At 37.7% G+C, this 24728-nt stretch overlaps 1 protein-coding gene across 28 annotated transcripts in view; it reads left to right on the forward strand.

The window, feature by feature from the left end:
* Nucleotides 1-22969, forward strand: part of LOC144973636 (myosin heavy chain, striated muscle-like) — a 52423-nt gene extending 29454 nt beyond the window's left edge. For 14 of the 28 annotated variants that reach the window (XM_078916328.1, XM_078916327.1, XM_078916324.1 and 11 more), the window contains exons 23-38: nt 224-433; nt 875-1111; nt 7943-7999; nt 9532-9785; nt 10507-10585; nt 11570-11815; nt 12241-12437; nt 13039-13171; nt 13702-13918; nt 14488-14728; nt 15297-15489; nt 16285-16545; nt 16867-17307; nt 17605-17763; nt 18978-19027; nt 21680-22969. In XM_078916328.1, the coding sequence (XP_078772454.1) occupies nt 224-433; nt 875-1111; nt 7943-7999; nt 9532-9785; nt 10507-10585; nt 11570-11815; nt 12241-12437; nt 13039-13171; nt 13702-13918; nt 14488-14728; nt 15297-15489; nt 16285-16545; nt 16867-17307; nt 17605-17763; nt 18978-19022 (2970 nt within the window). In that variant the 3' untranslated portion in view covers nt 19023-19027; nt 21680-22969. Of the gene's footprint in view, nt 1-223; nt 434-874; nt 1112-7942; nt 8000-9531; nt 9786-10506; nt 10586-11569; nt 11816-12240; nt 12438-13038; nt 13172-13701; nt 13919-14487; nt 14729-15296; nt 15490-16284; nt 16546-16866; nt 17308-17604; nt 17764-18123; nt 18216-18977; nt 19028-19850; nt 19918-21679 lie in introns of all 28 variants that reach the window. The other 14 variants (XM_078916319.1, XM_078916311.1, XM_078916320.1 and 11 more) reach the window with 2 other exon arrangements.
* The last annotated feature ends 1759 nt before the right edge of the window (nt 22970-24728 follow it).

A 24728-nucleotide genomic window follows, 5' to 3' on the forward strand; every position in this document is an offset into this window, starting at 1 on the left:
TTTGGACATCATGTAATAACCTGTAGGATTGACTAGTAACGAATGTTCGTATTGTACATAATATAAATATAATGGCGAGTGTACGGACTGATTTTCTCAGAGTTTTATTAAATATAAATGAGATAGGATTTTTGGATGTCACGTGACACTGTATGATTATTTGCATTGCAACCCTCTGTTTGTTTTTATCTAACTTTTCACATCTCCTCTCTTTTCCACTCAGGCCGAGCAAGAGAAGCAGACCAAGGACAACCAGATCAAGACCCTCCAAGACGAAATGGCTGCCCAGGATGACCAGATCACCAAACTTTCCAAGGACAAGAAGAACTTGGAGGAACAGCAGAAGAAGACTCTTGAAGATCTCCAAGCTGAGGAGGATAAGGTCAACCACCTCAACAAACTCAAGACCAAACTCGAACAGACCCTCGACGAGGTGAGACATGCCTCTTAGTGTAATTGAGAGCCGATACCTCCTAATTTATAATTGATTGTGAAACTAAATATAAATCTTGAACGATGATATACAAAGTCAACTTATTTATACCGCAGTAGCTGCTAAAGGAGCCCATAGTTCTATTTCCTTTATAAATTATTTTCAATTTTAAGCTAATTCAGTCTATATAATATAAAAAGCTTTCTTGCACCGTGATTTACGAGTACATTGTCTAGCACTACTAGGTAGATATTTAAAAGGCATACTATAGCTAATTATTAATCAATCTCTATTTAATTAAACTCGTGTTAATAATAGTTTGGACAATATCGGTACTGATGATTTAATAAATTCATTGCAATTCTGTTTGATAACACAAATTATATAGCACACCACTTTTCTTATACTTTCATGTATAATTTCCTTCCGTCCTATAAACAGCTTGAGGACAACCTTGAGCGCGAGAAGAAGGTCCGTGGCGATGTTGAGAAGGCCAAGAGGAAGTTGGAGCAGGACCTCAAGAGCACACAGGAAACCGTGGAAGACCTCGAGAGGGCCAAGAGGGAACTGGAAGAAAATGTCAGAAGGAAGGACATGGAAATCAACGGCCTCAACTCCAGGTTGGAAGACGAACAGAACTTGGTCGCACAACTCCAGAGGAAGATCAAGGAACTCAACGTGAGTAAAAAGCACACATCACTGTTTTTGCTATATTATTCCTATTTGCCTGTCTTGGAAATAAAATAATCCGTCTCAAGTTCCAATCATCTTTTCTTCAAAACAAGGTATGTTGTGTCGAAAGAACTGGGAAAACTGTGAAAATAGAAGTGCTTCAATGTCAAAACAACGTGTTCAAATCATTTTAAAGTTTACCTTTTTCCTAAAGTACTTTCAATGCCACATGCCTTTAGCCCCAACTATAGATTTTCACTTTTGAAAATGGTCTTTTCTTTCTTGCAAATTGTGGGTTCTCGAACCGACCATTCATTACAAATCCGACCTCATCCACTAATGGGTTACAATCGCCAGCACGAAAATAGTACAAGCTACGACGAAAGGGTGCGAATTCCTACCAATCTTCGTGAAAATGTTTCAACCTTACTGACGCGATGGAAATTTGTGTTAATTAAGTTACGAATTAATTCTTTACCACGATGGTAAACATTACACACACGACAAGACACGCTAAGCGTGACAATTGAAAGATGTGAATAAATCATCAAAATAACGTAATGAGCTCGACACAAAACATAATCCAACCAATCAAACTCACATTGAAACAATTGAATTTGAAACGTCCCTGCATGCCTCCATCCCCACCAACCCACAACCTGCGTCCTCGTGAGTAACAGGTAAGATCCCCAGTGTGTATACCTGTGTGTTTTTATATTTTTTTCAACCAAATAAAATATTTTGACCAAATGTGTGTTGAGTTTGCCTTCCCTTTATTATTATTTTTTTTTTCAATAGCAATATCATTATAAACACCCCAGTTCCTAACACACGTATAGATATTTTAACACCTCTACCATTCCATTTTGATTCATTTCTAATACATTCATTTACTTATTGTAAACACAGCCTCCCCCCCCCCCATCACAATTTTCTTGTCTCTCAGATCAGAATTTTTATTTTCCACCCATGAATGCAATCCCATTTCCTAAATTCACAACTTAATGTCTTGGTTTGACATTGTTTCTTACCCTATTCATATTTCTCTTGTATGCAAACTGCCAAATATTACAACGTGAATAATTATATTAACAAGAAATAAAGTGAGTAGAAAAATGTCATAAGACAATAGAGGATAAAATGTTTGTGCGATGACCACTACTGTTCTGAATTATATTTATATATTTATATAAAATACAAAAATAACAACAAACCTATCATGAAACTATAATAAAACTTCTTTAAATATTGAAAAATAAACAGCCGAGTTTAGTTGAAAAAAAACCCCCAGGAAATTGAATTTTTTAAAATAAGCTACATAGCTAAATATTACACTTGAGTGACTGTTACTTAATCCAACTAATATATTAGATATTATGTAGATTTATAGGGCAAAACCCTCGTTTTATATCGTTTATTAGAAAATTTAGTCTAGCTCGATAGTGTTTAATCTTGATACCTAATCCCCCGTCTGTAACAGATAAAATAAACATTTGAAACAAAAGTCAGCTCACCCTCATTCAAATGCGGTGCGTCATTACATTCATACATACAAATACACACACACACACACACACACACATACACACATATACATACAAACAAGCTCACCATAGAATACCGCACACGCATGGAATTTCAAACAGACACAACGCAACGATTTTCGTTGTTACTCACGCTTACCTGCACGGTAGAAATAGAAAAATATTGGAACTTTTCGCGTGCCTGGCAACGCAAAGGTTTTATTTAAAGTTCTAGAAACTGAGAGGCACTGTCTATATAAGGAACAAGCTGCCATCAAGGATTGTCGTCACCATCCCACCATCCATCCCATAATTCTCTGAATAAAGAATTTAAAATTAAATTTGGAATAACAAATAGCAGAGAATAGATTTTGATCACACCTACGTAAAAATAATTTTTTTTCTGAACTGAATGAGTTATAACGAATTCTCTACATTCTTTTTTCTTCTACATATTTGTCTTTCTTGCTTCGTCAGGCACCTTTCATACACACTCGGTCAGATCTTTACCTTAGACCGGTCATATTTACTTGTGTGATTCTCTTAACGCTAATATTAACTGGCATTGAATTATGGGAGACAAACGTATGTACAGCTCTATAGATATCACTTAATATGAAAAATAGACCAAGAAAATTGCAAGGGAAAGAAAGCATCCCCCTAGTCATCCAAGGTAGTAATTCATCTTTACAGAGCTCAGATTGAAAAGACTGAAATAACCAGGCGTTAGCCGCTGTGCAGCGCCGCAATGTAATTAATAGAGACTAAATTAAATATCTTGTTAGAGGAAATAAGAGATGCCGACAACAAGTATAAAACATGAATCCTCTTTTTAAAGGAAACGAAATTGATAAATTGCACATGTGGCATGGCAATTACCCAGGGACACGTCAAACGAAATCTTCCCTTTTTTTTCAAGATATAAAATCTGCTATAAAAATGTTGTCATGGCAACCCTTCAAAAATAAATAAAATTCATAAAAATGCCGAGCTGTGTTGAGAAAAGTGCATTTTGCAACATTCTTTACGTTTCGATCCTGCCCTCTTCTCCTCTTCCTCCTCCTCCTCGTCCTTATCTAAATTGATCTACCTGGACGGGTAAATTATCCAAAATGTTCCGACAAAGTTGAGAGCCTGATCTTTCGTTCCGTAGGTTATAATAGACTCGACAGGTAGACACGTCATGAAACGTAGGGGGGTTGGGAGGATGGATTGGTAGAGTTAAAAAAGACTGTGCCTCCGTGAAGGATAGAAAATGACAATATGAAGAATGTGAGGTGAAAAGAAGCGTGTGGAACTCTTTTTAATCATTAATTTAAGGGTGAAGAGTTGTTTTAGTACATTGAAGTATTAGAAGGGAGGTAATCCATTTATTAATTTTGGCACTCGGAGTTATAAGGATGATGTAACCTGGCAAAGTTATATGTAAAAGTTATATGTAAATTAATATCGAATTTTCAAATTGCAGAAATGATTAAAATGCGAAGGTTTTATTCACCGGTTTATAATTAAGATAAGAAGAGAGAACATTTTATAGCCGAGTCGCCAAATTTTGTTTTTTTAAAAATCTGACACAAACCTATTGTTGTTCTTGATTTGTTGATGTTTCCACGTCGTTGCCACCGAAATATTTACTTATCAGTCTGGCAACATGCCAGATAAATGCACCGTCTTACGCCATACGTAAATGCTTTCACTCAAGTCAGTTAGACACACACACACACACACACACACACACACACACACACACTACCTGGTAACAAATCAAAATGCTGATATATATCATGACATTTCATCTCCCACACATTGCATTAATCAAATAAAAAGGGTACTAAAATTGATGACTCTCATAAGAACTATATATTATAAAGTCAGGTCGATACATTGGCATTCCTCACTACTTTTTAACTCACTCACAGATCAAAAGAGGAATCACCTCTAGTCGCCACTCCACCTCACCCACCCCCTTGTATCTCTTCCCTTGCTAAAACCTTCACATCTGCAATACGTCATCCCTTTCACCCTCTAATACCCCCCCCCCCCCTTCTTTCACGTGCACGACAACATTCTTTTAGAATTAGTTTAGTATTCTTCTCTAACCTTATCCCCCCCACACAGAAACTCAGGCACCTATCCTCCAACCCCCCCCCCCCCCCCCTAACACACACACACCTTTCCGGCTACACACATTCACTCACCTCACACACACACCACCTCACACACACACACACACACACACACACACACCACCTCACACTTCCCTTCCCAGCATTCCTAGATAAACAACAAACATTCGAGACGTGTTCCTCACCTGTCAGAGTTCCAATAAGATTGATTCCCATTGTCAAATAAGTAGCCCGGTAGACGTTGATGTTGGTTGGTCTGACATCCAATAACATTTCGTATCTAGCCATTCGTCAGCACATAGCGTAGGTAGATCTAAATATCAACGGATTACATCGGAAACAGTTGGTATTTTGTAGATCTTCCTCCAACGTTAATTTTCGAACAATTATCTGAACTTGGACTTTGATATTCTATCCTCGATCGTGATCACTTCTGAATACTTTGACAATTAAGTGGTGGTTGTTTATTTACATATTGGCGTTCCAAATCAACAATATTATTATCGTGTTGTTGCTGTGTTAAGAGTGATAGAGTCATTTTAAAAGTAAAAACAGTGAACAATTGTTTTTCGAAACTTGGATTCTTTAAAAATCATCCAAAATTGAAGAGATTTATCTACATTTTCATATTGACTGACAAGACAGTCGATATAGCACACTATCAACTTCAGACATTGCTTGTTGCTTGTTAAAATTATTTTCGCGTATTCAACCATTCCACTGAAGCGTCTCTTGCAAATTCTAATACTTCCCTGTTTACTTTACACACAGTACTTTTATTTTCATTAAACACAAGACATAATTATACAAAATGGATTCTGCAGAAGACACGGGTGTTAACAACGAGATCCAGGCAGAATTGGTCGCGGTTGTAGAAGACACGATAGAACACGAATACAAAGACAGAAACCCGGATGTGCCGTCTGTATCTGTGTCCGAGGCTATTCCGTCATCTGACCGTCAAGAATACAATGACAATGGCAGCGCTATAGACACTGAACCACCAACACCTGTCAAAGTTGTTTCGTTAAATAACAGTTATGACGAAGATAGGAATTATGAACGCCAGCCAGAAAGTAGACCGAGAAACAGCAGCAGCAGCAGTAAAACCAAATCTTCGTCAAGTTCCAAACCACCAAAATCAAAATCGTCAAAGTCTAGCGGGCATAGCAATTACGAATCCAGTTCTCGTCACAAAGATACACGGAGTTCTGATTATTTGAGCTTGGATGCCATGAGGAGAGAGTTTCGAGGAACGAGCCCGAGCGTCGTTCACAACATTACAACCCATCCCTTGTTGTTTAGTGCAGGCTACGAGCCTTTAACAAACCCAATCTTGAGTTCTAGAAGCCGAAAGGCGTTACGGGATGCATCTGACCTTGGCGTGGTGATGCCAGGACTCAAGGCCATTCTAGAAGTATGTCGTGCTGGCTTTTGTATCTTCATTTTGAATTCCTCTATTATTTTTTCCATTTCTCTTATCCTCAATTTCTAGTCTTTTCCTGACCACTCGAAACATTGTAAATGTCCCAATATGGGAAATCATCTATGTTGCCTTTCTTTTACGCCAAAAATGACAAATAATCTTTTGTATAGAACGTGATGTTAACAATTTTGCAGCCTTCACATAAAATGCAAATATCGGTGCTTGAAGGAAAAAAACTGTGACAGAGTTAAATTTTAGTTTCATTTTGATAAACAAAGACCGATGATATGGACTTTTGGATTTCCCCTTTCCTTGACAATACGGTCACACTATGAATTAAAAATATCACGATGATCACTGTCAGTCAAGAATACTGAGACAGGGCCAACGCCGAAAGTCCACATCAATTGTGCTGAAACTGAAGCTTTTAACTCAATATAACTTTTGACTTAACAGAGGCCGTTAATTATTAGATATTTTATTTATAAATGAAAGTATGTTTTGCTTCCGGCCCTTAAGTGTCAATATGCGATCTCCACCCCCCCCCCTTCTTCCCCCATTTACGTCAATTCTTGTCTAAAGCCGAAATGTTTTGCGCTATATGACATGAAAACCCGGGAGATTTTTTTCTCCAAAGTTGTTAAAAGCAAATCACCCCTTTCATATATTAGCGGGGAACAAAACCACAATATAATTACAAAGATAAACACCAGGCTTTGAGAAAGAAAGGAGGGATTTAAGCCTGCGAATTCTTTTCACCTGCATCGTCGCAAATAAATTCATTCTGCTGAATAGCAAAATTTAGATTTACAAAATGAAAACAGGTAAAATCGTGAGTACCAGGTAGAAGAGAGAGAGGGGGAAAGATGCACAAACACGCTCACATCATAGCTCACGGTAGCAATAATGATCATGACTCAGACTTCTGGAATTTTTCCTCGCGCTGCCCAAATTCTATTTTAGAATTTATATTCTTCACCATCACGTCTTTCACCTTTCTCACCCTCACACATTCTACTCTCGGCCCCTCTTCCTCCCTCCACCAACCCCCACCTCTTTGAAGATTTATTTATATTCCCCCGTTTATTTAAAAACTCTCAACTTCTCCACGCACAACGGGGCTGTGGATTGAGTGAAGCCAGAGGAATATTCTGGAACTCGGTTTAAATGTGTGACGTGTAGAATCCTCGTGTGATATCAAACCTAAGCAGTCAGTGTTGTGCGCGCTATCCACCTTACTTTTCGAGAATTGTTGGGATACAGTGAGAGAAATCTGAAACGTCTGGTTTATCTCGCGGTCAATCGCTGTTATCTCTTCGCACGTAGGGGAGTGGAAAGGGAACGGAATAACAGTCCGACTCCCCTCAGTACAACTTAGGTGCTCACCTTCATTAAACACATCACATGACTGCAACCTTCGACGTGAAAATATTTCGACATTGAAATAAGAATACATAATAAAGTTTAAAGTGTTTCGAAATTTGCTTAAAACGAAGCGAAACGTTCTTGTTTCTTACGAGGAAGAGTTTGTAATGACGTCGTGCACTTGATAATAATCAACACTTCGGTAGAACAATTCTAAACCGGAAGCTAATCATAATATATTCACAAAATCCAATTTCGACTGCGTTTTCGGATAGTTCTAAAATTTGATGATTGGATCCCTGTGATTATTCTTGTTGTCTGTTATTTACCATTTCATTATACATTCCATTGAATTCTTATTTACATCAACGTAACTATGGCAACCCTTAAATTGCAGGCTCGTATCGAAGAACTCGAAGAGGAACTGGAAGCTGAACGCCAAGCCAGAGCCAAGGTAAGTGACGTCACTTCCAGTATGATTATTTTATCCTTATTCTACTATAATACTTTCTGTTTCTATTATAAATCTTATAACCCAAATGGTTAAATGGTTTAGTCCTACATGTAAAGATTTTCAAAAGAAAGATAACCCAGCTCGATAATGGAGTGCCATCATCATTGCCTTTTTCACCCTGTGTTAGGGTATATATACGCCACAAACAAACAGTTTCCATCGTTCTTTATCCTGAGCTAACTTTTATATCTCAATGCATATTATGATAATGGAGTACCTACATTATTGGTTTGATGTATAATCCTACAACAACCATCAGACTATAGCAACAATTATAATCTATCAGACTTGTACATTAATAAGTGCACGCATGATCTCTTTATTATAATGGAATAACCATCAAACCAACGGGAAACAATCCTATTTTTGTCTTGTACTTTGTTTATTATGAGACATTATCAGACTTGATAGTAAATTTACATAAGGATTCATAGTGGATTAGAGAAAGCAACTTCTTTAAAGCTAAAGTAGAAAGTCTTTAGAGAATGCCCCTCAAACAAATGCATCTGTCCTTAACTTCTATTTAAAACCTACCGTTTCTCCTCTCCTCCTGAACCACGTCCCCATTACCAAATCCAGTATAGACATTAAGATTAAAATGGATGATGACTCATACACCCCTCGCACTTCTACCTTCAATCCTTATCTCCTTCGAGCTTCAGCTCACCGTTCTCGTTTTTCATCGTCACTTTTCTCGTTTTTCATCTGTCTCGATTTGTTAATGGAGTAAAAAGTAAAACAACAATCCTCCCATTATAATATGTTATCTCGCATACCGATTCCTTCTACAATCCGACATATTGCATTGCTTACATTGTGTTCGTTTATAACCCCCCCCCCCCCCCCACTTCTCGCTCACTTTCTCTCTTATTATATACACACCAACTCTCTCTCTCTCTCTCTCTCTCTCTCTCTCTCTCTCTCTCTCTCACACACACACACACAAACACATATTTCTTTCTTTCCTTTAATTAATCAATCTATTCATCTATCTTTCTCTCAAATTTCCATTTATCTTTCCATCTATCTTATACTCTCATGCGTTTATTCTCTGAGATTGTTTCTCAACTTAAAACTTATAAACAACTGACCCTACGTCCTTCCCTAAATTTGATAGGCCTTTGTTCAGTTCTTCATAATTCCCCACTTATATCAGACACATTTCATATCCAAGGCTTACAACAAGAGATGAAATGAGTAGGAAAGTGCCATAAGACAATAGAGAATAAAAATTTCACGGCGGTGATGGGGGTTTGAACCTGAGACCTTACTGGTGCGACAACTCCGCCTGGCCGTGGAGAGCGTGACTCTGCCGTATGAGCTATCCACGATAACAGTTATCTTCTGGCACTCTCCTACTCACTTCATCTCTTGTTGTTAAGTGCCTGCTCCACTCACTTTTCTAAATAAAAAAATATCTAGGAATTAAAACTGTAATGCCATCCTTTGATAATCAAAAAAAAAAAAAACAGGTCGAGAAACAGAGGACTGATCTGACTCGCGAATTGGAAGACATCAGCGAGAGACTCGACGAGGCCGGTGGTGCCACCGCTGCTCAGGTCGAACTCAACAAGAAGCGCGAGCAAGAGCTTCTCAAACTCCGCCGCGACTTGGAAGAGTCCGCCCTCCAGCACGAGGCCCAGGTCTCCGCTCTCCGCAAGAAGCAGCAAGATGCCAACAACGAACTGGCTGACCAGATCGACCAGCTCCAGAAGGTCAAGAGCAGGTACGTGAGAGTCAGAAGCAGCTGATTCGATATACGGTGTATATTCTTTTAATATATTATTTTAAAGATGAGTTAAGTTTGACCGGTGACAGGAAGATTGACAACGCCAGGAAAATGCGTGCAACTGGTCAGTTAATAGTTCGTTTATCTATGCTAGCAAACTCAAGCTTCCATTGTGTGTCCTTGAAAAAGACTTTTTACCAACATTACTTCTCTCGACTTAAGTGTGAAAGTGTTTTTGGCCAAAGCCTGTGACGATTTTTGTAAAGGTGCGCGTAGAAAATAGCGCCTAATCTTTGTGGTATTTGAAATATCAATATGACCTGCTTGTAGAATAAATAATACCTTAAGACATGCTTGATTAAAAAAAATATGCATATAAGCCATGAACTGAAAATGATGAAAGAAATTTTGCGAAAATGGTTCATTGGTATTTTAAGTCATTTATGCTTATTTCAACTTCGTTCTTATTCTCCTATAGTTATTTTATTTTGGAATTTCAAATATAAATTATACAAAAATATGCCTAACCTTTTTATCCTGAGTCACACAATCCAATGAATAATTGGTGAAAATAACCGTAAAGTGACAATGTTGCTACTTGTATTATGAATACATACGCACGCACGCACACACACACACACACACACACACACAAACACACACATTGACACACACTCTACACACCTGTGACTTACAAACGGATATCCCACCATTCCAGACTGGACAAAGAGAAGAACCAACTCAAAGCCGAGGTCGATGACCTTCAGACTCGCCTTGAGCACTCATCCAAGAACAAGGTACACATCACGCATGCGCAGATAATGACATTTTAAAAACTCCCCACCCCCCTGTTAAAAATTGTGCATGCTATTCAAGGCCAAGTCTCAAACAAAGATTGTTTAAGTAGATTTTGCCAGCCTGAATTATGAGCGCCGAGATTTTCTACAACGATAAAAATTTCAACAAAGTAAAATGTGGGAGTAATACTTGTATACGATAATAGTGCATGTCATTGTAATGCATGATCATGGCTTGTTCGTATAATATGTAAATCTATAGGTTGGAGTTGGAGAGACAGGATTTGGAGACAGAAATGGAGGAATTGTTGATGTCAATCGAACCAGGGTAACCATAGCAACAGCACTGGTTGTTTACACGATTATTGTAGGCACTTGACAAACATTTAATTTGCACCGGCAAAGATTGTATTGCAATATTTTGACATGGTTTTCAAAAATCACCACGCCTCTATTTCACCAGCACAGGAAATGATGTTTTTTTTCTTTCTCACACATGAACGTCGCAACACGGTTATAAGATGTGTTTTAAAAGTTTAAAATTGATCACGTTTAATTTCAATCCAGATTTTTAAAAATACTAACCCATTGTGCAATTTTTAATCTAACATCTATTATTTGTGCACGAAACTACTAATACTCCTACAAAAACTGTAAATTTTGTAAATGCCTATCATTAAATTTAATTTCCCTTTATTTCGGTATTCTACGTATCAATAAAAATAAGTCTATTAATTTTGTAGGTTTGAAAAAAGTAGTAAATCTAATAAAAATGGAACTTTTTTTTGCATCCTTATTTTGAGATAATAAGTACTTTTCTCGACATTCAAAAATGTTACAATGTTGCTGTTCTCAACATTTTTGTTACATAATATATCACACACTCATTGAAACAGTAAAAGCGATACCATGCTTGCATAATTATAACAACAAGGACCTATACTTATCTAATGCTGCAATCCATTTCTCTCATTCCACCATCAGGGCATGTCCGAGAAGATGTCCAAGCAGGTAGAGGCCCAGATCGCCGACTTGAACGGCCGCCTGGACGAGTCTACTCGCCAGGTCAGCGACTTGCAAGCCGCCAAGAACCGTGCTCAACAAGAGAACGGCGAACTGACCAGACAGCTGGAGGAAGCCGAGCACAGAGTCGGACAACTGGTCAAGGAGAAATCTTCTCTGACCAACAACCTGGAAGACGCCAAGAGATCTCTCGAGGATGAAACCAGAGTGAGTTTTTGGAACATCCTAGAACATTTGTGTTAAATTGTAGTCTGACATGCCAAATGTTATGAAAAGAAAGATAACCGGTTTCTGATATATCTATTCTTGTTATAAAGAATGCTCGGAAGCAATAAAAAGGTATTCTAATTCTTTTGAATTCTTTTTCCCTATACAAATCTAAAGTCTATTTTAAAAATTTGTTTGAAAGCTAAGTTTTTCTAACGGGGAATAATAAATGAACACGACATTATGTTCTCATACCAAACTAGGATATCTCATAATATGATATCAAAATTTTGTATTTGGATTTAAATTTGAGGGCAGTAGATATTGTGTATTGGTTGGTCATCCCAATAATATAAAAATAAATCTAACTATCCTACATTAACTTTCCCAACTCTAAACGCTTTCTTCTTCTTTTTCCGTTCCAGAGCCGCCAGAAACTCGCCTCTGAATCCCGCAACCTCAACGCTGACCTCGACGCTCTCCGCGAACAACTCGAGGAGGAACAAGAGGGACGCAGCGACGTCCAGAGACAACTCAGCAAAGCCAACAACGAGGTTCAACAATGGAGATCCAAATTCGAGTCTGAGGGCACAGCCAGGGCTGACGAGCTCGAGGAATCCAAGTGAGTTTACTGTCTCCTTACCACCTATTTTTAGAATTTCCCCCGAAAATTCACACCCACCCAGCACAAAAATAGACTTTTCTTACTCAAAAAAAAAAAGTAACAAGTGAGCTATACAATACAGTGTTTAGTATGTATAGCTGTAATCAAAGCATTTCTTTAAACTTTGTGATGTACTGTACAAGAGAAATCAGAATGAGAAAATTGTCGGTTACATCGTAACGAATGTGACGATTTTCCTATGGGTGGCAAGGAGAGGGTTAAACACAATTTGAATTTTGTTTCTGCATATTTCCATCACAGAACTTTTTCCTTTGTTTTTGGAGATTGTATTTGTTTATTTGTTTTCTGGGCTATTCCTGTCGTACTCAGAAATGAATTGAATTTAACCTGTATTTTATATTAACTTGCCTTTTTATCGAGATTGGTGAACTCAAATGAAGCTACTGAATCCAATGTTTTTAATTAGCTGATGTTTGAAATATTATTTCAATTCCTGGGGTTTTCTTTCTTAATGCATGGTCACAAAATAGCATTATATTGCATTTTTACAACCAATTTTAAGACATACATTATATCATATCCTTTAATTTATCTCCAGACGCAAACTGCAAGCCAAACTCAACGATGCCGAGCAAGCCGCTGAGGCCGCGAATATCAAGGTTGCTCAGTTGGAGAAGGCCAAGAGCAGACTCCAAGGAGAACTTGAGGATCTTATGATTGACGTCGAGAGGGTAGGTTTTGTGTCTTGTCTTTAATATTCCTATTGAACTCTTCATATACATTGAGACTTTCTGTTTCAATTTGAGGTATTTAAAGCATGAATAAGCGAAGTGGCCGAGTGCACTGTGACCCGGATGACCCGGGTTCGAGTCCCGCTTCAGGCACTTTCGTTTTTTTTCCTTGAGCAAGATTATTAACCCCCAATTTGCTCACTTGGACAACATGGGTGATTCCTGTTGACATCAGACATCTTGTTTGATGAGTTATCTATATTCCTTCGTGGAATGCCTAGACGACGATATCGTATCATATCGTGGCGCAAAAGGCATAAAGAAAAAAAGAAAGCATGAATATGGGTAGTTGAATACCTTATCTAAAATATGACTCTTCTTACGATTACTTCAAACATTTATTCCTCCCTTTCTCAGTCAACAAAGTCACAGTTTACCATAACATGAATAAAAACTTCGTTAAGTAGATAGTTGATAAAAAGTATTTATGAAATCGAATCCAATACTAATTTACCTATTGTCATGTTTAGGCCAACTCCAACGCCAACAACCTCGAGAAGAAGCAGCGTAGTTTCGACAAGACCATCCAAGAATGGCAAGCCAAGTGCAACGACCTTCAGCAAGAGCTTGAGAATGCCCAGAAGGAGGCCAGAGGTTACAGTGCTGAGCTCTTCCGTGTCAAGGCTCAAGTTGAAGAGGTCAACGACAGTGTTGATGCTCTCCGTCGTGAGAACAAGAACTTGGCTGGTCAGTATAGCTGGTCTTCTTTAGTCACTATTAGGTTGCAAGTACATTCGCATATCCAGTGTTTTAGTGAGTTTTGTTTTCCTTGTCGTATATCCATAGTAATTCAAATATGTTTGGATTGATGAAGCAATTTGTACAAAGAAGAAGAAAAAGAAGAAAATAAAAGAAGAAGAAGAAGAAGAAGAAGAAGAAGAAGAAGAAGAAGAAGAAGAAGAAGAAGAAGAAGAAGAAGAAGAAGAAGAAGAAAAAGAAGAAGAAGAAGAAGAAGATGAGGAGGATGAGGAAGAAGAGGAGGGGGAAGAGGAGGTAAGAGAAAAAGAAGAAGATGAAGAAGAAGAAAAATAAGAAGAAAAACACAGAAAGCGACATTATTATGATAGTAACAGCTCATACAAGATTTTGGCGTTCAGACCAGATTTGTAAAAGTATGATGTTAAAATAGATAGATAACATTTATCAATTTATTCCAAAGATTTTACCTTGTAATATCAATATTTGTATTACTTCTAGCTCAGGATGTTCAAAAGATTTTAATTCATAACTTACGTATGTTCGTATTTCTATTTCAGACGAGATCCACGACTTGACCGACCAGCTTGGCGAGGGAGGCCGATCTACCCACGAGTTGGAGAAATCAAGGAAGCGTCTTGAGATGGAGAAGGAGGAACTCCAAGCTGCCTTGGAAGAGGCTGAATCTGCCCTGGAGCAAGAAGAGGCTAAGGTCATGAGGTCACAGCTTGAGATCTCATCTGTCAGATCTGAAATTGACAGGAGGATCCAAGACAAAGAAGAGGAATTCGAGAACACTCGGTAGGTGGACTAGTTATGTATAACTGGATAGAGTGAGGACACTTGTTTTACTTGAAAATATGATGAGTCAACAACATTCTACCATTCATATTCATCATTTGGAATGATTGGCGTTAATATGCAATTATATAGTTGGATCTCAATGATTGTTGAGGATTTTTGACATAGTTACAGACTTAATTTGATACTAAAAATGAATTGTCATGGGCTATCCAGAAATTGTTTATATGTAAATCAACCTTCACTATCGAAACTGTAATTGTAGAAATGTATACATCCTTCAAAAGTCCAAAAGTGACCCAACGTCTCAAAACGGTCCTTTGTCGGATGAACCTGATGCTAAAAGTCAAATTAAAACTAAACTGGGCATAAAGATGAATGATGGTATTTAGAACTCTAAAATATGATATTCATTCTCCTCAATAAAACAAATAAATTCAACGGAAGTCTGATATTTCTGGTCACAAATTCAATGTTCAGCAACTTAGCCATCCGACTTAATACCGTTTTGAGACGAGGGGTCCCAAAATTAACAGCGTATTTATAATACATTTGACCTCGTCTCCAGCCGCAACCACCAGAGAGCCATGGACTCCATGCAGGCCAGTCTCGAGGCTGAGGCCAAGGGCAAGGCTGAGGCTCTCCGCATCAAGAAGAAACTTGAACAAGACATCAACGAGCTCGAGGTCGCCCTTGACCAAGCCAACAGAGGCAAGGCCGAATTCGAGAAGAACGTCAAGAAATACCAGCAGACCATCAGGGTAAGAGGATTATACGGAATTTATTTTGGATTAAATGAATAATTTAATCTTTTTGGTTATCTGTGATTTAAAACCGTTTAACACATTTAATTGACCAAAGAAAGTTTGGTAAAGAAAGCATAATAAAGCAACAATTCTAGAAAGTTTATTTTGGATTTTTAAATTTTTAAAAAAAGATTGAGCTTTATATAGCGTAGTGCTCAAAGCGCTTTACAAGGGGTCCCTGGTCAACAGCGACATTTAACGTATTGGACGGGAAATGACGCCTGTTAGGCGATATTACAATTTTTCGAACAAAGAATAATTTAATCTTTTTGGTTATCTGTGATTTAAAACCGTTTAACACATTTAATTGACCAAAGAAAGTTTGGTAAAGAAAGCATATTATTAAAACAGCAATATAGAAAGTTACCTAATTGCTCATTATTGTCATCATCATCATTGCCTTTTTCACCTTGGGTCAGCGTATAGGCCACAGACAAACAGTTTCCATCCTTATCTATCCCGAGCTAACTTTTTAATCTCATTCCAGGTCTTACCACTTCTCTGTATATCAGCTTCTTTAATTCTTCATGTTCCTCGTGGCCTTCCCCTTGATCTTCTGCCCTGAGGGTTCCAGTCCACTACTTTCTTTGTTAAAGTGGAGTCGTTCTTTCTAAGCGTGTGTCCAATCCACCTCCATCGTCTTCTTTCTATTTCCTCTCCCACTGGTTTCTGCCGCGTAATCTAGCACAATACGTTTTCTATTTCCTACAAACTAACGCTATTTAAACATCTTCTTGTTTCGCTCTCCAGGAAATGCAATCCCAGATTGAAGACGAAGCCAGAGCCAGAGACGAGGCCCGTGAATCCTACAACATGGCTGAACGCCGATGCACTGTCCTGTCTGGAGAGATTGAAGAGCTCAGAAGCGCCTTGGAACAGGCCGAGAGAGCCCGCAAGGGAGCAGAAAGCGAGCTCAACGACGCCAACGACCGCGTCAACGAATTGTCTGCCCAACACAGCTCTATTAGCGGACAGAAGAGGAAGCTGGAGGGAGATGTTGCCGCCATGCAGGTATTTACAATGGATTGTAATTGCCAGTGATAATATCATCCCATTTTATTGCTGATTGCTTTCATTATGTAGCTGAATGACTACCATTGTTTCATTATGCTAGAGGCACAGGAATATTATTAATAATTTGTTATTGTCGAGATGGAAGTGACTTAAAACGAATATCTATTAGAATCTTTGTTTTCTAAAGACGTTCATGTAAGCAATTATCATTCTACTTGTGTTCACTTTAGCACATTGATGTGTCATTTTTGTGAATATAAAAAATAATTGGTTTATTTACCATGATAATATTTTGCCCAATTTCTTTCCCTAATCCAGACCGATCTTGATGAGATGAGCAACGAGCTCCGCGCCTCTGAGGAACGCGCCAAGAAGGCCATGGCTGACGCCGCCCGCCTTGCTGACGAACTCAGACAAGAACAAGAACACTCACTCCAGGTCGAGAAACTGAGGAAGGGCACCGAATCACAGATCAAGGACCTCCAGGTCAGACTGGACGAGGCCGAGGCCCAGGCACTCAAGGGAGGCAAGAAGATGATTGCCAAACTCGAGACCAGAGTCAGGGAACTTGAGACTGAGCTTGACAACGAGCAACGCCGTCACGCCGAAACCCAGAAGAACATGAGGAAGGCCGACCGTCGCCTCAAAGAACTCGCCTTCCAGGCCGATGAGGACAGGAAGAACCAGGAACGTCTCCAGGACACAGTGGACAAACTCCAGAACAAGATCAAGACCTACAAGAGACAAGTCGAGGAGGCTGTAAGTAGACTTGATAGTTTGACACTGCATGTTGTAATGTCATAATATAGTAATGACATCATTCTTAAGCTTAATTTGAACACAATTTTTTACAATATTATCTGAAAACCTTAGGCATTACCATTCATATTAAGCGTCGGTTTATAAATGTTTTATAGAGTGTGTATTAAATGTAAGAAATTTTTTTGACAATATCGTAGTCAGAGATTGGTACATAAATGGGCATTCTGAATTACAAATTATCATATAAATATCCATTTAAATATCATAAAACCAAAAATATTTATTCACTTGCAGGAGGAGATTGCCGCCATTAACTTGGCCAAATACCGTAAAGTACAGAATGAGTTGGAGGATGCCGAGGAGAGAGCCGACTCTGCTGAGGGTTCATTGTCCAAGCTGAGGGCAAAGAACAGAAGCTCTGTCTCCGTCTCTCGCACCAGCGCCTCCCCAGGGGTAGGTGGTCAATAAACTCTTACCTTTACTAAAATATTAGAGTATAAAATTTTTGTTGTCAATGTTTCATGTTTATAATGTCATTATATTATAATAACTACCACTTTTTCTCTTATTAGATATAGAATGATAAATCAGTTAATATTATTTTCTAACATACATTTGACAATTTAAAGAAGTTGAAGGGAATAAATTTATCCCAATAAAATTATATATCCATTTTGTATTTATCTCTCTACATTGTAGCACTAATGACTATTGAAATAAGTTTATAACTTGAGTTGTTAAAATAATAGTATGATTTTTGCTAAGATAATATTTAATCAATTCATGTACACTAAATTCATCGGTCCCCTGCAGTTCCCAGGCCCCAATGATAGGGGTGCCCGTGCTGCCTCCGTCACTACTGCCTCGTAAAACATTGCCATTAGGGTTCACCTAAACCAAAGAAGGTAATCTTTAGACACGACGAGCTGTCTTGTAGGAATGCCAGAAAGAAACGCCGGAGACCTCCTAGGCGGCATCGTTCTCTAGCTCGACCCCCAATATATTAGAAGAGTACAGGGAAAAACCACAGGTTTCCACTTTACGAAACCTTGGGGTCACCCCGGGGTCACCCCCTCCCACCTTTTGAAGGATATCAGGGGACCAAATCTACTCTCCATAAATAGAACAATGGAATAACTACAGCCATGTATGGTCGTATTTTTTCCGCTTTTCTATTTATAGAGGGAAAGTTCAAATCCCCGATATCACTCAAAGGGGTCACTCACAAAAATTCCAAAAAGTAGACGCCTGTGGTTTTCCACCCGCACTCTTCAAATGCATTAGTCAGTCATTTCACAGAATGTACGTCGTCACGAACTGTTCAAGCAATGCAACAGCGGCCCCTATTTAGATATGATTGTATATCAACCCCATTCTAGTTGGAATGCCCTCTCATTGTCTTGTTTATACTGCCTGTATAGGACCGAGTCACTCTTAAAGAGTCATTGCATAGCGAACAAATCCCATGAAATCATTGCATGTTTCGGATAGTATCTAGTAGTTATATATAGTTTGTGTTTATTCCCCATAGCAATACAAATAGTTTCAATCATTTCTATCATTCGTCAAAAGTTGTGTCGTAACATGACGTGAGGAATGACGTCACAATTATAAATTTTGCTATTTATAGAAAGTAGGTTTATGCCTATTCATATTATGTGTTTTAGGTTACATCAACATCTGTAAGAAGAGAGATGACATCAACCGAATAAACACAGTAAGAAACGCAGTCACGTGACGCAAACTCGATGTTCTTCAGTTCTTTGCGTTTTTTATTAACAAAACAATTTTCAGTCAATTTCGTGGATTTGTTAAAACCTAGCGATGTATTTCTGTTGTGCAAGTTGTGTCCCTTTTGTTATATTGATGTGAAACGCTTTGTAGATAGATATAATATAATGCCGTTGTTACTTATTAACAATTTTCTTATGTTTAAAAGAAGACACAATCGAGATGCTTTTCAAGATATCTCAGATTAATAGAAAAAAAATTGCATCGATTTTAGATATCTCGTTTTTATCTCGATGTGTCTACTTAAGAAAGTCTCGCAAGTAAAGCAAAAATGAAATTCTAGTATCACTGGGCGTCTTGAAGATTACTTAATATTTCCTAGGCTTGCATGAAAAGCTTCAACCTATTGCCTGTCGAAGACCAAAAAAAAAAAAGAGAAAATCTATTTAATTCTGATATCAATATTTCTGTCAATTTCGTATTGAATCGTTGTATTTTGTGTCCACAAAGCTGAATCATGTCATCGCGAACTTTATAAGATTTCTTTTATATTGCTCAGAGTCTCATTTGGTTTGTGTGGGCTTGTTCGTCAACTCACACGATTACAAACAATATTCGTATTCCAAGAAAATTCAAAATTGCCAATTCCCAAATCAAATTATTCAAAACAATTTATTTCATCAACATATCTTCTTTTTATCCCCTCTCCCTATCACTGCAACAAAAAAAAAATCATAAACAAAAATATACTTTGTCCACCGCCATTGCTACCCCGCCTTCGACAACAACTACCACTACGACAACAACAGGGTACCACCTTCATCAAGAAGAGAATGACCCAGTCTGTGTCTCGCTCCATCGTGTCTGCCTAAATCAGTAAGGCACATAATCAGCTGATTGAAATACCCACGTGACCTGAATGGGGTGGTCCCTATTATCAATAAAATTATACTTGAAGTCCGTGTTCAAAATCCAACAACCTTTTTCTCGAATGTTCTTTTTTACGATTGAAATTTTCCAACATTTTGATCTGACAACCCTTGACATTTCTTATAATTTTGGAATTTCACGCCATTATTAAAGTTCTCTCTGTTTCCAACCAGATATTTATTATCTTCATTCCTCACACCTGCATTTTCCTCATTGACAAAAAAAAATACATCTCCAAATACCTGCCTCCATTATGAGCCAAACCCTTATCCCATTCATACGATATTGTTACATGCATGTCTTGGAATGCGTTTTGATTTTAATATGAGACACTTTATTCGATATTATTGCTATTTCCATCGGGCGTTTTATCAATGGTCATTCTCAATCATCTCTATTATTGGGCCGCTATGTGGTCTAGTGGTATGACACTCGCTTTCGGATCGGACGGTCCTGGGTTCGAGCCTCGCTCGGCGCATAGTTGAGTCCTTGGAGAAGGCTCTTTGATCACAGTCTCTCACCGTACTCACGTGTAAAATGAGTACCTGGCTGTTAACAGCTCTCTCACGTTTAAAGACCAATCCATTATTTTTTTTCTTCTTTGTCTTGACCATTCAATAGGATTTTTTTTTAAAAAGCATGATAAGCGGAATAACTCATACCGTAATCGGATATTTTTGTTTATTCATGGTTGTTTCCCTTACCCTAAACTATGATTAAATGAATGAACAGATTTTATTTTGCACGAAATCATTCGACGTTCACAAAGTCAACTATGTCATGGGATTTTCTTTATTTCTTCTGCATGTACTAGTATGTATTTAAAGTTTAATAACTGCATGTTCATTTTCATTCGTTGATTAAAGAATATGATTAGTTACATTGACTTGTGCCATTGGTTAGATATACTTGAATCATTATTTCCAACATTTTTCACTGGTGATATTATTATAGACCGAGTTCACAACATGAAATTAAAGTGTAGAAATGTTACAGCACATTATTTTTTTTATTATAACATTATTCTTTGTAGTCTAATACACCGATAATGAAAACGATATTTCTTGTCTCTAACCATATCGATATATTAATACGATTTTATTGCCATGTTTTCGGTCAAAAAGAGTGTGCATTTTATTCTTATCAGCAGAATAGTAAATGATAATAGATAAATCATGAGCAGAAATATAATATAATATATATATATATATATATATATATATATATATATATATATATATATATATATTATAGAGCAAAGCTTTATACTGCCTTTTATGACGAAGTTACAAATCTTTTTGTTGTTATTTACATAAACGCAGAAAATGTGAAACTCTAAAAAGGCTCTTTACTCATATTCTTTCACCGTACTCAGGTGTAAAATGAGTACCTGGCCGTTAACAGCGTTGTCTCTGTCGAGAAAAAAATGAATTATCGCCTAACAGGCGTCGTGTCATGTCTCGTTTACATGTTACTTGTTGCTGTTGGTCAGGAACCCCTTGTAAAGCGCTTTGAGTATGTTTAGTGGATATTACGCTGTATAAAAGATCCTAGTTTGTTTAATACCTGATTGATACAATAAATCACCCAGTGAGCCAAAATAGTATATAATATAGGCTGCTTGTATTATTTTTGAGATATCAACACTAGTATATAATCCTAGTCAATTTACTATTCATGAAAGTTCCTTTTTCTCTCCCATCTCCAGTTCGTAGGGGCCTACAACATCAACAACAGCACATATCAAAGCCTCAATTCGTCCTTCCGATCCATCACACCATCCAACGAGGCGTATTTTGAACAGGAAGAAGACAACGACCCGCCTTGAAGTCAACCAAGGAAGACATCTTGTTTATTTTGGTTTCAAGGACGCATCGCACCGAATCAAAACATCGACTCACTCACCAAAAGATTTGATGATGATCAAGACCTACTCGAACAATAGCCCCTATTTTTTGTGACGAGTTGAGTGATTTTAAATAAATAGACAGTCGGAAATAATCCAAAAGAATAGATTTTTGATAAAGCCTTAGATCTATCTACCAACATTTAGAAAGTGTGTGCTGTTTATTATAAATTTATTTATCACCTTGTACATACTATATAAATTAACTTAGAGGCCCGTTTTTCTTTTGACGCAAATTTTAATATTTTGTGTGAGGGAAGAGGCGTGGTTTTTCTTTTTCATTTTTTTTCTCTTGTCAAATTTCATACACATTTGTTTTTGTTTTCGTACAAGTTTCTCACTTCCCGTCTTTTGTGACCTTCACCTTGGAACGATTCCCATTTTACTAGAATGACCCTGACCCTCCTTACATGCCAAAGCGCGTATATGTCTTATCTACACGCCGTGCATAAATTTTTACCAACTATAATAATACCAACAATAATCAAGAACATCAGAACAGCCTGCTCTATAAATCAATTGTAACAACATCAAATTATTCAGCTCGGACGCTAAACTCATTATTGCTGAAATAAAACTAATTATAAACAAACCAGACTATTGGTAATTATATGTTTGGTGTGTATACAGATTATATACGCTGCTTGGAGTTTATGATATCATTTATACCAATAAATGATATTCATGTAAAGACAGGGAAGGGTTAATAACACATCTAGCTGTCCTCGTAGGTTAATTAATTTCATCGGGACAATATAATAATATCTCTGTCCCTGAGTTCGAAGATGAGTGAATGTAATGGATGTGTGGTGATGCTATTTATAATCCTATTGGAATAATCCAATGATTAACTGCAAATTGCATAATATTGAGAAATTTAGAAGGAAACACTAGTTAATGCCTCGTTTAATATTTTGATGGTGATTTGAAAAAGACATATAGATTTATATATTATTTTTTCATTCTCGGTCAAGGACTGTCTATTCGAGTGATATAAACAGCAATAATAATTTGTATGAATGCGACATTCAATTATATGTGATTCCTGCTCCATTATTTAATTTAATAAAGTCTTGTTTACTCTGCATAAAAGTCTTTTGTTGTTGTTTGTTTGTTGAGCTGTTTTTATATATAGCGCAATATCCACTAAATGTGCTCAAAGCGTTTTACAAGGGGTCCCTGGTCAACAACAACATTTAACATGTAGGACGGGACATGCCGCCTGTTAGGCAGTATTACAATTTTTCGGACAAAGACAACGCTGTTAACAGCCAGGTATTCATTTTACACCTGAGTACGGTGAGAAAATGTGAGTAAATAGTCTTTTCCGAGGACTCAACTAATAATAATAATAATAATAATAATAATAATAATAATAATGATAATAATGAAATGCACACACACACAACACACACACACACACACACAATATATATATATATATATATATAATATATATATATATATTGTGCCCAATCCTCTATACAATAAAGCTCTAGGCGCATAACAATAACATCAATCCATTCAAATTTCTCTCTCTCTCTCTCTCTCTCTCTCTCTCTCTATCTATCTATCTATCTATCTATCTATCTTTCTATCTAACTATCTGTCTCTCTCGATGATAACGCTACTATTACTAGCTCATCCCCCCCCCCCCCCCCCCACCTCCAAAAATGTATACATATATGCAGAACTGACATCCGAAAACAATTATGGGCCTAGTTTAATATTATTGTAATACACAACATTCTGAGGCATTTTTTTCTTTCTTTTGAGATTTCCATGCATTACAATGAGCCCATAATGAGTTGGGTTATCAGACCTGCCAATAAGTGCACATCGGTAATAACAAAAAACAGGAACACTCACACCAAGTTGAGAAACTGGGGAAGGGCGCCGAATCACAGACCAAGGACCTCCTGGTCAGACTGGACGAGACCGAGGCCCAGCTACTCAAATAAATCATCGCCATTTTCGTAGAGATGACCATCCGACCCGAGTGAGAAATTATGAAGTGAGTGGGACAACGTGGCTCAGCGGTATGGTCTTTGCTTCGTACCCGAAAGGTACCGAGTTCGACTACCCGCCGTGTTTTGTGGCCTTGAGCAAGTCACCTAGCCTTAGCTCACTTTGCGGCGCTGCACTGCGACTGACGCCTGGGTTATTCCAGTCTTCCCTTGGAATAGACCCTAAAGAAAAATTTCTCCTTAGGGATGAATAAAGGGAATTTGTTTTTTTTTAATTTTAATTTTATTTTTAAAAAAGCTAGAAGACAATAAAGAATAAAAACTTTGCAGTGATGAGGATTCGAACCCACAACTCTGCCTGGTCACTAGAGGGACGGACGTTCTACAATCGATAACATCCGCCACTCCAAAAACAAAAAAGTGGTTACAAACGTATTAACCCTCTTGAGTCCCTTTAGTGACTTCTTGAGGTCGTGAGGTCAACACACAAACACCACGAAAGTTTGTTGGCGAGCTTGCAATACGCTTCAACAGTCGTAACGTCACTTCTCTCGTAATGACGCATGGTAACTTAGTAACTGGATCTAAACTATCGGAACAATGGCGGACGCCCTTATTGATTATTTCTCCGACGAGCATAAAAGCGTATCCAGAGGAAAAAAAACATTATAAATCTGATCATGTTTTGACTTTTACACATTCTGATCACAAGACATATGAAAAGTTCTAGCCAGCATGAAGAATAAAAAGTACCGATGTTCTTTGTTTAGAAACACGATGGCCGCCGTTGCTGGGCGACGTGACATCAGATTATTGAATCTAATTAAGCCTATTAGCTCAAGTCTCAACACAAACGTTCCTTTCGGGTTGAGTAACACAGTGTG

The sequence above is a fragment of the Berghia stephanieae genome, chromosome 5 (assembly GCF_034508935.2).
Source record: "Berghia stephanieae isolate SIO BIC M18660-M18661 chromosome 5, UCSD_Bste_1.3, whole genome shotgun sequence".
Taxonomy (NCBI): domain Eukaryota; kingdom Metazoa; phylum Mollusca; class Gastropoda; order Nudibranchia; family Aeolidiidae; genus Berghia; species Berghia stephanieae.